The 14266-nt window shown below is 55.3% G+C and overlaps 2 protein-coding genes across 5 annotated transcripts; both read left to right on the top strand.

Annotated features, from left to right (window-relative positions):
* The first annotated feature begins 1389 nt into the window (after nucleotides 1-1389).
* LOC138817495 (phospholipid phosphatase 2-like) lies at nucleotides 1390-7464 on the top strand. 4 transcript variants are annotated; one of them, XM_070007895.1, is made up of 7 exons: nucleotides 1390-1617; nucleotides 2405-2524; nucleotides 2867-3024; nucleotides 3919-4196; nucleotides 4295-4352; nucleotides 6835-7011; nucleotides 7120-7464. In XM_070007895.1, the coding sequence occupies exons 1-7, from the start codon at nucleotides 1452-1454 to the stop codon at nucleotides 7183-7185; spliced, it is 1023 nt and encodes a 340-aa protein (XP_069863996.1). In that variant the 5' UTR covers nucleotides 1390-1451; the 3' UTR covers nucleotides 7186-7464. The 4 variants fall into 4 exon arrangements, with proteins under 4 accessions (XP_069863996.1, XP_069863995.1, XP_069863994.1 ...); XM_070007894.1 differs by having other exon boundaries at nucleotides 2402-2524; XM_070007893.1 differs by having other exon boundaries at nucleotides 2357-2524; nucleotides 6847-7011.
* Nucleotides 7465-9217: 1753 nt separating this feature from the next.
* On the top strand, nucleotides 9218-13486 carry Tubb4a (tubulin beta 4A class IVa). Its single transcript, XM_070007890.1, has 4 exons — nucleotides 9218-9360; nucleotides 9909-10017; nucleotides 10148-10258; nucleotides 11903-13486. Exons 1-4 carry the CDS (start codon nucleotides 9304-9306, stop codon nucleotides 12958-12960), a joined length of 1335 nt encoding a protein of 444 aa, XP_069863991.1. The 5' UTR covers nucleotides 9218-9303; the 3' UTR covers nucleotides 12961-13486.
* Nucleotides 13487-14266: the final 780 nt, after the last annotated feature.

Below are 14266 nucleotides of genomic sequence, written 5' to 3'. Positions count from 1 at the left end.
CAGATTGTGGTAAGTTATGCACACAAAGAAACCAGAGCCACAGCTGCTTCAAACAGGGGAAGGTTTGGCCAGCATGAAAGGCAAGAAATAGTGTTTCTCCACTAAAGCGAATGGAAAGGTGGGGGTGGCTGAGGGCACCTGCCAAGGGGCCCACGCCAGCTGCTCTATGGAAAGGGGACCCCAGCAGGACCTCTGGTTGGAAGGCATTCTCCAACCTTCTCCCTTTGGGAGACACACATATTGAACAGATAGAGGAACACACAAGAGGGGCTGGGAAGGTGGCTCAGTGGTAGAGTGCTTGCCTTGCATGCCTGAGGCCCTGGGTTCGATTCCTCAGCACCACATAAGAAAAAAGAAAAAAGCCGGAAGTGGCACTGTGGCTCAAGTGGTAGAGCGCTCACCTTGAGCTGAAGAGCTGAGGGCCAGCGCCCAGGCCCAGAGTTCAAGCCCCATGACCAACCAAAAAAAAAAAAATCACACTAGCTAGCCAGGAGCTGGTGGCTCACACCTGTAATCCCAGCTACTCAGCTACTGGCTGAGATCTGAAGATTATACTTCAGAGCCAGCCTGAGCAGGAAAGTCCGAGAGACTCTTATGTACAATTAACCAAGAAAGACGTGGAGCTCCGGGTGAAGAGGTAGAGTGCTAAGCCTTGAGCAAAACAAAGTTCAGGGATGGTGGCCAGGACCTGAGCTCAAACCCAAAGATTGGCACAGCCCCCCCCCCAAAAAATCAATCAAGACAAATAATACATCGTGCATACACACAACCAAGACAAATACATCATGCAGACATACATACACACATACCTGGACACAGACACACAATCACAGCTACCCAAGAACAAGCTAGCCACAGACACTGAAAGGACACAGGGGTCATAGAGTCCCAGCTGCTTTGGGACTCACACACAGACACACAGACACACAGACAGACAGACAGACACACACACACACACACACATGGATACACAGACCTCTAGATGCCATGACCCGGGCGCTGACTTGGGGAAGCCATGCAGGGCTTCGCAGTTTGCACGCGGGGCACTCTGCTGGCTGGGGACACACAACCCTCCTGCCCCCCATCCCTATCCCCTTCATCTCCCGCCCCCTCCTCCGCGGAACCCCGGGGCAGGGGTAAGGGGGGGGCGGCGGCGGGCGCCCCGAGTGTGCAGCGGGCGCCCCCTGGTGGACGGCCGCCTCGGCGCAGGGCTGGGAGAGACGGGGTGCAGAACTGGGGGGACGGCGGCGGAACCCGGAGCGGAGCGGGAAGAGCGTGGACGCGGCCAGGGTCGAATCGGACAGAGCCGTGGGGCTGGAGAAGTGTACGACTGAAGAAGCACCCCCAGACCTCCCCGCGGGGCTGGGGTCCCCGCCGGTCCCCGCCGTTTCCGGAGCCGTGGAGAAGCCTGGGACCCCTAAGGGCGATTCCCATTGGGCGGCGCCCGGCCAATGAGGCGCGGGAGGGAGGGGCGGTGGCCGTTGCTGCGCTCAGATCTTCGGGGTTCCCTCCCGCCTGTCATGGAGCTCAACCAGAAAGTGTCCACCGAGGGGTCTCCAAAGACCTGGACCAGCCAGAGATCAGCCAGGTTTACCAACTCCGACGTGACGTTGGCCTGTGAGTCTAAGGAAGAGGTGGGGTCTCTCCCCGCCTCCCCCCACTTCTAGGGTCTTAACCGGGTTTTCCATCCCGGGCCCATTTCCTCAGTCATTCTCTTTAGGCCCCGCCCATCCCCCCACACACTCCCAAGCTCCGCCCATTTTCCCCAGGCTCCACCCAGTTTCCCCACGCCTGCCATTCTCCTTAGGCCCCGCCCATTTCCCCCCTCCCGACTCCAAGGCTCCGCCCAGTTCCCCCAGGCTCCACCCAGTTCCTTCCACGCCTGCCATTCTCCTTCGGCCCCGCCCATTTCCCCAGCCTCCCAAGCCCTGCCCAGATCCCCCAGGCCTGTCATTGTCCACAGTCCCCGCCCACTTTCCCAGTCATCAACCTCCAGTTGGCTCTGTACTCCTGTCCCTCCCACTTCCTCTTCATTCTCCCTAGCCCCTTTCCCTTTCCCAGATAGCATCACCCATACCTTGATCATTTCCTCCCTTCCACTTACCTGTCAATCTCCCGAAGGTCTACCCTTTTTTTCCACCCTCCCTTGTCCCAGGTCCCATCCACATAGATAAGACAGACCCCACTTCACACCCCTAGTGTGAGATAGAACTCCCAAACCTAGTGAGAAAGGCCTCTGTGTCCCCAGCCTCCCCTTCCTTGGGGATGTCCCCTTCCCCCTTTTCCCTCCCCCCCCACCTCCTTCTAGGAATAGTCTTAGCCCACGTCTCTCTGGCTCATGAACTCAAATTCCCAGCTGGGGTGGTCCATTCACCCCCTGGCCTCCACTCTCGCCCCACAGCAGCTCCACCACCACACACAGTCAAGGCTGTGGGCAGAGGCAGAGAGCCCCCACCCCCTCCACTGCTGAGCTCCAGGACCTCCAAGGTGTTGGTGGCTTTGGACGTCTTCTGTGTGATACTGGGTGAGCTCCTCAGACACAGAACTTAAGGGTGTATGGGAAGGAAGGGCTGTGTACATAGCTGGGTATCTGTCTTATCTTCTGGCTCTTTGGGGGTTGTCTGTGTGTTCCAGTGTATACATGCTGTTTGTACCAGCGTTTCCAGGTGACTCACGTGCATGCCTGTGTATATAGTTGGTACTAACTGTGTGCTATGGGGGTCTGTGTGTAGACTAGGTCTGTGTCTCTGTATCTCCCTCAGTGGCTGTGTAGGCACACATGTCTAAGCCCAGACACACACATACCCCACATACTTACCTCATTCCCCAAAGGCTAAGGACATCTTCTTTACCCTCCTCCCTGCAGTGAGCACCCCCACCTTGCTGGTTGAAAAGGGCTTAGTAGCACCCCACTTCCAGGGCTTCTTCTGCAATGATACTAGCATCAAGTACCCTCAGGTATCACACTACATCATGGAGGACTCCGCCATCACCACCATAGGCTTCTTAATCTTCATCTTCATGGTAAGAGGCAGACCAAGTTCACCCCAGTCTTGGGGCAACCACCAGGCATAAAGCAGCAGGGAGTCCCATCTTTTTAATAACATGGGGGAATGGGGACCTGCATTGTTCTTATCACCTGATGCAGCCCCACAGCCATTCTTGGCAGTTCTCTCCTGAATGTGGGGGGGGTGGAGAATGTCACCTGTCCAAAAGTGTGCGCTGTCGTGTGCGCTGTCTCCCAGTGGAGCTTTTTGGCAACTGCCTGAGTAGATGTCTGTCCTTGATTGGCTTGTACTTAAACTCCCCACTCCTCCATGCTCCTTGTACCTCCAGCTCTGTTCAGTGCTACTCAGCGCTCCTCTCCAAAGATGAGTAAAATCTGATCTGGTCTGTGGAGACCTGTGTCCCCATCTTCCCTGCCATTGGTTTGATCTTTCCTAACCATGGGAGCTCACTCACACTACTTGATGGCATAGAAGGAACCATTCTCTGAGAAAGAGATAAGGCGTGGCCCTGGGTGACTCAGAAAGGAAGGAAAGGACATTGCCTCCCCCTGTCAAACAGGGAAATAGTCTGCCTCTTTCCCTGGGTGACCAGGAAAAGTCTGACAAGGATATCTGTCTTCCCTGCTTGGTGCCTAACAGGAAATTGCACCCTTTTCAGACATGGGACAGGAAATTCCACCTAGGCCTGGCATTCCCTTTTCCTGTCTGAACAGGAAGTCCCACCCTTTTCAGACATGGTGGGATGGGAAGCCTGCCTCTTTGCTATTCACCTAGGGATGGGGAAAGGCGCCCATTTTTTGTGTGTGAGGCAATGAGAAGCTACAAAAGGGAGGGACTTCCCATCCCTATTCCCCTTCAGACCCCCCAATATATAGTCTTTGCCCCACTCCGTTGCCCTGTGTCCCCACAGATCAGCCTGGGAGAGATGATTCTAGTCTGGAGCCTGCCCCTGGGCTCACAGGCCATGGTGACCACCTACGTGACCCTGGTCTACAAACAGCTGGGCACCTTCATCTTTGGTGCCATGGCCAGCTCCTCTCTGACCAGCATCGCCCAGATGACCACAGGGCACTTGCGACCCCACTTCCTAGCTGTGTGCCTGCCAGATCCCACCACCTTTAGCTGTGAGAGCAGCTACATCGCCAACTACACGTGCACAGGGAACCCCTCCGACGTCCTGGAGGCCAGGCGAGTGGGGTTCAAGGCTCCCAGGAAGCCGCCTCAGCCCTGCCCTGCTTTGTTCACCTTCACACTGATCCCAGCTCTCCTCCCTGTCCACCTCCCAGGAAATCCTTCTATTCCAAGCAAGCCTCCTTCGGGATGTACTGCATGGTGTATCTGGCGGTGAGTGAGAGGGAGGGAGACCAGAGGATACTCCATTGTGCCCTCCTCCCCCACCCTCCCATCCTCCCTCCCCTGCTCCCCCCCCACCACACCCATGGTGTCAAAGGAGCCAGGCACTGCTTGCTCAGAACACACAGTGTGTGTGCTCACGTGACAAAGGATTCTGTCCTCTGAAGCTTCATTCAGTAGCCCTGTCCCCTCTCCACAGCTGCAGAGGGGCCCTGCCAGGCAGTGCACAGGGAAAGGCCATTAGACTCAAAGGGGACAGAGACAGGGACAGGAGGGGGCTTTGACGGTGGTGATGCCATAAAGTCGAAGTCACAGAATAGCTTCTGCTTCCTATGGTAATCAATGGCCCGGGAGCCGTGGGCTTGAATGCACAGGATCTACAGGCCTGAATTCCCAATTCCACCGTGTATGCAGTGGGGTCAGATAGCACCCCACAGACCTCTTCTTCCACATCTGTCAAATGGGCACCTTCCATGCCTACGAATGTGATTGCATAGGTACAGCATAAATGGACACTTAGAACAGATGTGGTAGACCTGGGACTTGAACTCAGGGCCTGGGGACTATCCATTTGCTTTTTTACTCAAGGCTACCTCTACCACTCCAGCCACAGCTCCACTGTTGGCTTTTTTGTGATTAATTGGAGGTAACACGCTCATGGAGTTTCCTGCCCAGGCTGGCTTCAAACCATGGTTCTCAGATTTCAGCCTCCTGAGTAGCTAGGATGATAGGCATGAGCCGCCAAAGACCAACTAGCTGTTATTCATTTATAAAAGCAAAACTCCTTTCTCCCCTTTCCCAGAGTGGACTGGGAGGCCAGAAGGATGCACCAGCAAAGTTGTCAGACTCACTCACAAGACAGAAATGTGTCCTGTCATGGTGGGTTCCCTCCCCCCTCACCTCTGAGCAAAGACAGAGCCCACAAGACTCCCTCAGGTTTTGCAGAACGTTCTGGTCCTCTAGAATTCCTCACATGCCAATGGCTTCTCCCAGGAAACAGTAGCCACTTTCTTTCTGCACCCAGCAAGGAACCTGAGTAAGCTGGTATTTTTAAATGACAACTTGGTGGGTTTTTTTTTTTTCCTCTTTTGGCTTTTTGTGACAGGGGCTCACTGTAGTCCAAGTGGTCTGGAACTCACAATCCATTGCTTCACCCTAAGTGAAGTTGGATCACAGATTGGTATTACCGAGCTAAAATGAGAACTGTTTTGCTTTTTGTTTCCTATTCCAAAGTCACAAATCCAATCTGCTTTGTTGTTGTGTGTCCGCACACACGTGCGTGCGTGCATGCATGAGTGAGTGTGTGTGTGTGTATGCTGGTACTGAGGCTTAAACTTAGAACCTGGGTGCTCTCCCTTTTCTGATCAAGGCTGGCATTCTACCACTTGACTTTTGGCTGGTTTGGTGTAGGTAAGTGTCTCACAGATTTATCTAGACAGTCTGGCTTTGAACCTCAGGTCTGTTTCCTGAGTAGCTGGGATTACAGGCATAGCCACCTGTGCCCAGCAGCTTTGCCTTTGAAGGTTCCCTGATAACACCCTCCCGGTTTGGGAGATGGGTGGATTGATTTTGCAGTGCCAGGGATCAAATCTGAGACCTGACCTTGAACCTCAAACGTGCTAGGCATGGACTCTACCACCTCAGAGCTCCACCCTGACCTTCAGCCCACCTTGAGGGGTCCCCAGGACATTGCTGGGCATCAGGCCCACCCAACTTCTCAGCCACCTCCCAGCACTCTGGTACAGGAGATAGATAAAACTCTCTTACAATGATGGATGGTATCACCATCCATCTTTCCTGTGCTGAATTACCTTTTCACACAAAACTGTCAGGGGTGTATGTCCTTTGACAGTTTTAGCCTGCCAAGGTCAGTGGACAGCTAACCACACCAAAAAAAGCCATGCGTTGCCCAGCCTGGTGGCTCACCCTTGTCACCTGAGCGCCTCAGGGGGTGGAGATCTGGGGAAATCAGAGTTTCAGGCCACCCTAGACCAAAAAGAAAAAAACAATATCTGTTAGATCTCCTCCTCTTAACCAACTGGCTGGACACAGTGGCTCACATTTGCCGTCCCAGCCATGTGTGGGAGGTCTAAGTAGCAGGCTTGTCATCCAGGCAGCAGTAGGAGAAAAACCAGGACAAGCTATGTGAGCAGGAACTAAAGGAAAAAAGAAAACCAAAAAAAGAGCTGGGGGCGTGGCTCAAGGCTCCAGTGTCGGGGGCGTGGCTACAGTGTTTGGAGGCGTGGCTTGAGCGGTTTGGGGTGTGGCTTGAGCAGTTGGGCGTGTCTTTTGTTGTTTGGGGCGGGGTCTCGTGGTGGGGGCGTGGCTTATAGAACACCTGCTTAGCAAGCTCAAGGCCCTGAACTTCAAACCCCAGTACCCACCCTCCCCCCATCACACACACACAAAAGCAGCAGAGTGCTTCTCGCTGTGGGCCATCTGGCTCCTCAAGGCGCTGTCCCCCTACCCCCAGCTCTACATGCAGGCCCGCCACTGGGGAACGATGAACAGGCTCCTGCGGCCCACCATCCAGTGCTTCTTCCTGCTCCTGGCGCTGTTCCTCGGCTATTCGCAGACCCAGAATCACCGGCACCACCCTTTGGACACGGTCACCGGGTTCCTGCAGGGAGCCGTGATGGCTCTGTGGGTGGTAGGCCACGCTGGGGTACCAGGATTGGGGTTCCAGGATGAGGCCGCCTGGGAGGGGCTGGCCCACAGCACCCACCCCAACCCCTCTACATCCACTTCATCTCCACAGGCTTTTTATATCGCTGGACTTTCTACATCCCAAGCAACGTCAAAACCCAGCAGCCCCAGAGGTTAGAAGGCCACCTTCCTCTCTGTTCCCAGCATCCCTCCCCACAACCCCTCCGAGGGCTTCGAGGACCCCAAAGAATGCGGTGATAGAGAGAAAGGTAGAGAGGGTTCCTGAAGACTCTGCAATCCCCAGGAAGCTGTCAGGTGCTCGACTCCAATTCAGTGGATGACACCCCAACTTCCTGTGTCACACAGGAAACCCATTCTCCATGGAGTTCACACACTAAATCAGTCCTGGCAGGCTGTCCTCCTTTTTCAATCTTGTTATTTTGTTTGGTATTTAAAAAAAAAAAAACTCTTGATATATTAAAAATAATTTAAAAATACAGAGCTTATGAATTCTTTTTTTTTTTTTTTTTTTGGTCGGTCATGGAGCTTGAACTCTGGGCCTGGGCACTGTCCCTCAGCTCTTCAGCTCAAGGCGAGCGCTCTACCACTTGAGCTACAGCGTCACTTCCGGTTTTCTGGTGGTTTATTGGAGATAGGAGTTCACAGACTTTCTTGCCCCGGCTGGCTTTGAACCTTGATCCTCAGATCTCAGCCTCCTGAATAGCTAGGATTACAGGCGTGAGCCACCAGCGCCCTGCAGAGTTTATGAATTCTTGTTTACATGTTCACATGGTTGGGTGGGCTCTAATTCTGGGGCATGAGGTCTCTGTGGTGAACTGTAACAACCCATGCCCAATAACCTTAAATTCTAAGATGTAGTCAGCCTGCCTGGACACTGCTGATACTGAGGAGTCCATGATTCCTGGTCTGGGTACTGCCCGATGCCTTGTGAATCGTCCAGCAATCTCCCCAGCCGCCTTCCACCCCATGCCAAGAATACCAGCAGCAATGAATGAGTCCCCAGAGCAGCTGGGTGTGGTTGTCATGCCTGTAATCCCAGCATGCAGGAAACAGAGGCAGGAGGGCTGCAAGTTCCAAACTAGCCTGGGCTGGACAGCAACACTGTCAAAGATACAAAGATGGGAGGAAAAGAAAGAATTATTCGCTCAAAAATAACCAGAGTTGGGCTGGGAAGGTGGCTCAGTGGTAGAGTGCTTGCCTTGCATGCCTGAGGCCCTGGGTTCAATTCCCCAGTACCACATAAGCAAAAAGAAAGAAAGCCGGAAGTGTGGCTCAAGGGGTAGAGCGCTAGCCTTGAGCTGAAGAGCTGAGGGACAGCGCCCAGACCCAGAGTTCAGGCCCCACGACTGGACCAAAAAAGAAAAAAAGAAAAAGAAAAAGCCTTAAGTGGTGCTGTGGGTCAAGTGGTAGAGCACTAGCCTTGAGCTGAAGAGCTGAGGGACAGCGCCCAGGCCCAGAGTTCAAGCCCCATGACCAGACCCAAAAAAATAAATACATACATAAATACTAAAAAGGAAAGTCTGTGGGGGAAAGGGGTCTCCCTTGGTGTGACTGTGGGGGGCGGTGAGGATGGAGGGGAGGAGGGAAAGGCCCCCACCCCTCAGTCTTCCAGCTCAAATCTCCCACACACACCCTGCACCGACCTGCCCACACCCGGCCCGGCTTCATCCCACCACTAGCAGAGCTGGAGTGGAGGGAACGCTCAGCACCCCCACAATCTCCATCAGCTCCCACAAGCCTCCTTAGTCACACAGGTCAGAAAAATAAATAAATATATGTATACATATATACATATATGCATATACATATATATACATATATATGGTTTTATTTAATCTCCCAGCCAGGAGTCCAGGGACCCGCCCCTCCCAAACACACCTCCAAACCCCACCTCCACTGGGGGAGCCCCCACCGCGACCTCTTCCCCTCCCAGCCAAAACAAAGCCGAGGGAGGTTGCGCGCAGGGAAACTGAGGCAGGCGCTCTGATCCTCCGGTTCCGGGGTTGGAGATGTGGAAGAGGGGAGGCCGGGGCCTCCGGGTGGGTACCCCGGGATGGGAGAAGGCGGCGGCGGCGGGAGGGGGGGGATCCCCGCACAGACCCCGGGCCGGGCGCGGGCCCCGGGGGCGGGGCGCGGGGCGGAGCCGGCGAGGCCCGGCGGTGACGCGGCCCCGCCCGCCCGCGCATAAAGCGGCGCCCGGGGCGCAGGGACCGACCGCCGCCGCTGCTGTCACCGCCGCTGCCGCCGCCCTCGCGGAGACCCGGACGCCGCCGCCATGCGCGAGATCGTGCACCTGCAGGCCGGCCAGTGCGGCAACCAGATCGGCGCCAAGGTGCGCGGGGGCCCCGAGGGGACGGGAGGGGACGGGAGGGGACGGGGTCCCCAGGTCCCAGCCAGCTGGGGAACAAAGAGGCTGGAAGGGGGGGCGGCCATCGCCTGCCCGCTGGACACAGCTGTCCGCGCAGCTGGCCATAGCCCTCTGCGCACAAAGACACGGGGCTCCCTCTCCCCCCACACTCCTCTCCCCTCCTTCCTTCCCCATCCCCTTTCCTTCCTCCCCCTCCTTAATCTCCCTCCCTCATCCCCCCTCCTTCACCCTCCTCTCCATCCTCCTCCTCCCCTTCCTCCCCCCCCCCCTGCAGCCAGGGTGCCCCGAAGTGCCCCCCCACCCGGGATGCTGACAGCTTCACCCCGCCTCCGCCTCCTCTTTCTTGCTACCTCATCCTCACCATCCCCCCAGATCCCCCTCCCCCCCATCACCTTGCCTGAGGGAGAGGAAGCCATGGGGAGGTGGCTGGGAGGGGGGAGGGAGGGAGCCTGGGCCACCTCTCCCCCCTCCCCCCTCCCACTTCTCCATCTGACCCGGGATGCCCTCTCCAGTTCTGGGAAGTGATCAGTGATGAGCACGGCATCGACCCCACGGGCACCTACCATGGGGACAGTGACCTGCAGCTGGAGAGGATTAACGTGTACTACAACGAGGCCACAGGTAGGGCAGGCCTGCTGGCGTGGGGGTTCTGGCTAGCCGGGAGGGGAACCGGACGCTCCCCCACCCCCACCCCTGGCCTGCCGCGCCTGGCACTCACCCCAGCCTAACCCGTCCATCTGCCGATCTGCAGGGGGAAACTATGTTCCCAGAGCCGTGCTGGTGGATCTGGAGCCTGGCACCATGGACTCGGTCCGCTCTGGGCCCTTCGGCCAGATTTTTCGGCCAGACAACTTTGTGTTTGGTGAGTCACCAGCTTTGGCACACAAGGAAACAAGCCCCTTTAATCCCTTCTTCCTTCCCTCGGCCCAAGGGGGAAAAAAATCTGTCTAGCTCCAAACAGCCAATCCCAGAGTGCACAGGGGCAGCAAGGATGGAGGGGGGAGGGGGGCTGAGAAAACACCCACACTGCAGAGGGGCTCCAGGAAGACCTCTGGGAAGAGATGATTAGGGGTGGGAGGTGGGCTTGAACTCAAAACCTGGACACTGTCCCTGAGCTGTTTTGCTCAAGGCTGGCACATGACCACTTGGTGTCTTGCTCTTGGTTGGTTAGTTGGAGATAAGAATGTCACCGATGTATCTGATTGTCAAATCTCTGTCTCCTGAGTAGCTGGGGTTATAGACACAAACTGTCTGTCACTGCTGGGCTACACGTACACTTTTTATGTGGGTTTTCGTGGTTTTTTTTGTTTGGGGGGATTTTTTTTTGGTGTGCAAGCATTTGTATCTTTGAACCATATCCCCAGCCTGGTTAACTATTTTGATATTGCCATTATTATTATTCAATTACTGGGGCCTAATGGGTCTCATAACTGCCTGCATGTGCTGGGTGCTGGAGGCTCACAATTAGAAGACTAGCTACTTAAGAAGCTGAGATCTGGGCTGGGAATGTGACTCAGTGGTCGAGTGCTTGCCTAGCATGCACGAAGCCCTGGGTTCCATTCTGCAGTACCACATACACAGAAAAAATGGAAGTGGTGCTGTGGCTCCAGTGGTAGAGTGCTAGCCTTGAGCAAAAGAAGCCCAGAGACAGTGCCCAAGCCCTGAGTTCAAGCCCCAGGACTGGCAGAAGAAGGAGAAGGAGAAGAGGAAGAAGAGGAGGAGCAGGAGGAAGAAGAAGAAGAAAGAAAGAAGAAGAGATCTAAGGATCATAGTTCAAAGCCAGCCTAGAGGCAGAAACGTCCATGACTTTTTTTTTTTCTTTTTGTCAGTCGTGGGGCTGGAACTCTAGGCCTGGGCACTGTCCCTGAACTCTTCAGCTCAAGGGTAGAGCTCTACCACTTGAGCCACAGGGCCACTTCCAGTTTTCTGAGTGGTTTATTGGAGATAAGAGTCTCATGGACTTTCCTGCCTGGGCTGACTTTAAACCCTGATCCTCTTTATTCTTATCTCCAATGAACCACCAGAAAACCTGAAATGGTGCTGTGGCTCCAACTGGTAGAGCTCTAGCCTTGGCAAAAGAGCTCAAGCCTTGAGTTCAACTGACATTAAAACAAAACAAAACAAAATTGTCTGGGTGGGTACCAGTGGCTCACGCCTGTAATCCTAGCTAGTAGGAGGCTGAGATCTGAGAATCAAGGTTCAAAGCCAGCCCTGGCAGGAAAGTCTGTGAGACTCTTATCTCCAATGAACCACCAGAAAACCAGAAGTGGTGCTGTGACTCAAGGGGAAGAGCCCTAGGCCTAGAGCTGAAGAGCTGAGCAACAGCACCCAGGCCCAGAGTTCAAGCGCCACGATCGACCAAAATAAAAAGTGTGTGAGGATCTTTTTTTCCAACTAATTACCAAAAATCCATAAGTGGAGCTGTGATTCAAGTGGTAGAACACCAGCCTTAAGGGGAAACAAACAGAAAAAAAAAAAAAACCCTCATGTCCCTCCACCTCCTCAGGCCAATCTGGAGCTGGGAACAACTGGGCCAAGGGTCACTACACAGAGGGCGCGGAGCTGGTGGACGCCGTCCTGGACGTGGTGCGGAAGGAGGCGGAGAGCTGTGACTGCCTGCAGGGTTTCCAGCTGACGCACTCGCTGGGCGGCGGCACGGGCTCGGGCATGGGCACCCTGCTCATCAGCAAGATCCGCGAGGAGTTCCCAGATCGCATCATGAACACCTTCAGCGTGGTGCCCTCACCCAAGGTGTCCGATACGGTGGTGGAGCCCTACAACGCCACCCTCTCGGTGCACCAGCTGGTGGAGAACACCGATGAGACGTACTGCATTGACAACGAGGCCCTGTACGACATCTGCTTCCGCACCCTGAAGCTGACCACGCCCACCTACGGGGACCTCAACCACCTGGTGTCGGCCACCATGAGCGGGGTCACCACCTGCCTGCGCTTCCCCGGCCAGCTCAACGCCGATCTGCGCAAGCTGGCCGTGAACATGGTGCCCTTCCCCCGCCTGCACTTCTTCATGCCGGGCTTTGCCCCCCTGACCAGCCGGGGCAGCCAGCAGTACCGGGCCCTGACCGTGCCCGAGCTCACTCAGCAGATGTTCGACGCCAAGAACATGATGGCCGCGTGTGACCCTCGCCACGGCCGCTACCTGACGGTGGCTGCCGTGTTCCGGGGCCGCATGTCCATGAAGGAGGTGGACGAGCAGATGCTGAGCGTGCAGAGCAAGAACAGCAGCTACTTCGTGGAGTGGATCCCCAACAACGTGAAGACGGCCGTGTGTGACATCCCCCCACGCGGCCTGAAGATGGCCGCCACCTTCATTGGCAACAGCACGGCCATCCAAGAGCTCTTCAAGCGCATCTCGGAGCAGTTCACAGCCATGTTCCGCCGCAAGGCCTTCCTGCACTGGTACACCGGCGAGGGCATGGACGAGATGGAGTTCACCGAGGCCGAGAGCAACATGAATGACCTGGTGTCCGAGTATCAGCAGTACCAGGATGCCACCGCCGAGGAGGGCGAGTTCGAGGAAGAGGCCGAGGAGGAGGTGGCTTAGGGCCCTGGATGCCCCCCCACACTTCATGCAAGGCTTTGACCCCCACATTCTCCTCCCTCCTGGCCTAACTCACTTCTGGCCCCCAAGATCCCAAGCACACCCCTTTATCTCCACCCTGTGGTCACTTGAGCACTGACCCTGGCTTGGCCATTGACCCTTGAACCCTGCTTTATCTCCAAGCCCTCTGGAGCTCTTCCGATGGAGAGCTGTGAACCCCAGTTCCCCTCATCTGAATCTGCAAACCCTTTAAATACCATGATTCCCCTGTCCCCTGAGAACCCCCCTCAAACCCATTATAAATGTAGGCCTAGACGTCCCAGCTTGCTTTTAACTTTTTTTAACTTTTGGTCCCTCTCTCTGAAGCCTCCTTCACCTGGGTTTCCCATTAGCTCTCATCCCTTCTCACTCCAGGAGCACTGATGGAGAAAGAGAGAGAAAGGTTTGGAGCCAGGAGATAGCTCTCTCCTCTGCCCACCCCCCACCTTGCCTCACCTCCCCCTCCCCCATCAATAAATTCTTGCCTTGACATGTTTCTGCAGAGTTCATTTATTTACTTACTTACTTTGTGCCAGTACTGGGACTTGAATGAATTCAGGGCCTGGGTGCTATCCCTGAGCTTGTGTGCTCAAGGCTAGCACTCTTATCACCTGAGCCACAGCTCCACTTCCAGCTTCTTGGTGGTTCATTGGAGAGAAGAGTGTTACAGACTTTTCTGCCCAGGCTGGCTTTGAACCTCCATCTTCAGACCTCAGCCTCCTGAGCAGTTAGGATTGCAGGCGTGAGCCACCAGCACTTGGCTGCATAGTTCTTTACGTGATTTTGTTTTGTTTTGTTTTTTGAAATCAAGTTTCACTATGTAACCTGGGCTGGCATTGAACTCTCCACCCTCCTGAGGACTGGAATTACAGACTGGTGCTGCCATGCCCAGTTGCAGAGGTCATATTCATTGACATAAGCAGCAGTCCAGGGCTTTTTCTTGCAGAGTGCAGATGAGCACTAAAAAGTACTAAGCTAAGGGGCGGAGATGTTAGGTAGCTCAAACATTGCTCCTCACCCACCCTAAGCTATGAGGCCCCTCAGACTTGCCTCCCTCCAGCTCCAGCATCGTTAACTGTCCCCACCTGCTGTATGCACCCACCACTTCCTGGCTGTGTGTAGGAACGCAGGGAGGGAGGTAGCCTAGGAGCCACCGTGCCTGTGTCCCCCTCCGGTCCCCTAGGTCTCTATCTCTTGGGCTCCCTCTGGTGGTCTTGACAGGTACTGCCCCACATAGGAAAGGACCAAAGCAAAGAAGAAAGGTTGCGAA

The sequence above is a fragment of the Dipodomys merriami genome, unplaced genomic scaffold, assembly GCF_024711535.1.
Source record: "Dipodomys merriami isolate MVZ:Mamm:240054 unplaced genomic scaffold, mDipMer1.0.p SCAF_70, whole genome shotgun sequence".
Lineage (NCBI taxonomy): Eukaryota > Metazoa > Chordata > Mammalia > Rodentia > Heteromyidae > Dipodomys > Dipodomys merriami.
This window is presented reverse-complemented; position numbering and strand designations above follow the sequence as displayed.

What these genes read in the sequence shown, in the direction of transcription:
- LOC138817495 (XM_070007892.1), top strand. Translation starts at nt 1,452, where the DNA reads ATGAGGCGCGGGAGGGAGGGGCGGTGGCCGTTGCTGCGCTCAGATCTT. An exon ending in CTCCGACGTGACGTTGGCCT is followed by an intron (nt 1,618 to 2,356) that starts GTGAGTCTAAGG and finishes TCAAATTCCCAG; the next exon opens with CTGGGGTGGTCCATTCACCC. An exon ending in CGTCTTCTGTGTGATACTGG is followed by an intron (nt 2,525 to 2,866) that starts GTGAGCTCCTCA and finishes TCCTCCCTGCAG; the next exon opens with TGAGCACCCCCACCTTGCTG.
- Tubb4a (XM_070007890.1), top strand. Translation starts at nt 9,304, where the DNA reads ATGCGCGAGATCGTGCACCTGCAGGCCGGCCAGTGCGGCAACCAGATC. An exon ending in GCAACCAGATCGGCGCCAAG is followed by an intron (nt 9,361 to 9,908) that starts GTGCGCGGGGGC and finishes TGCCCTCTCCAG; the next exon opens with TTCTGGGAAGTGATCAGTGA. An exon ending in GCCAGACAACTTTGTGTTTG is followed by an intron (nt 10,259 to 11,902) that starts GTGAGTCACCAG and finishes CCACCTCCTCAG; the next exon opens with GCCAATCTGGAGCTGGGAAC.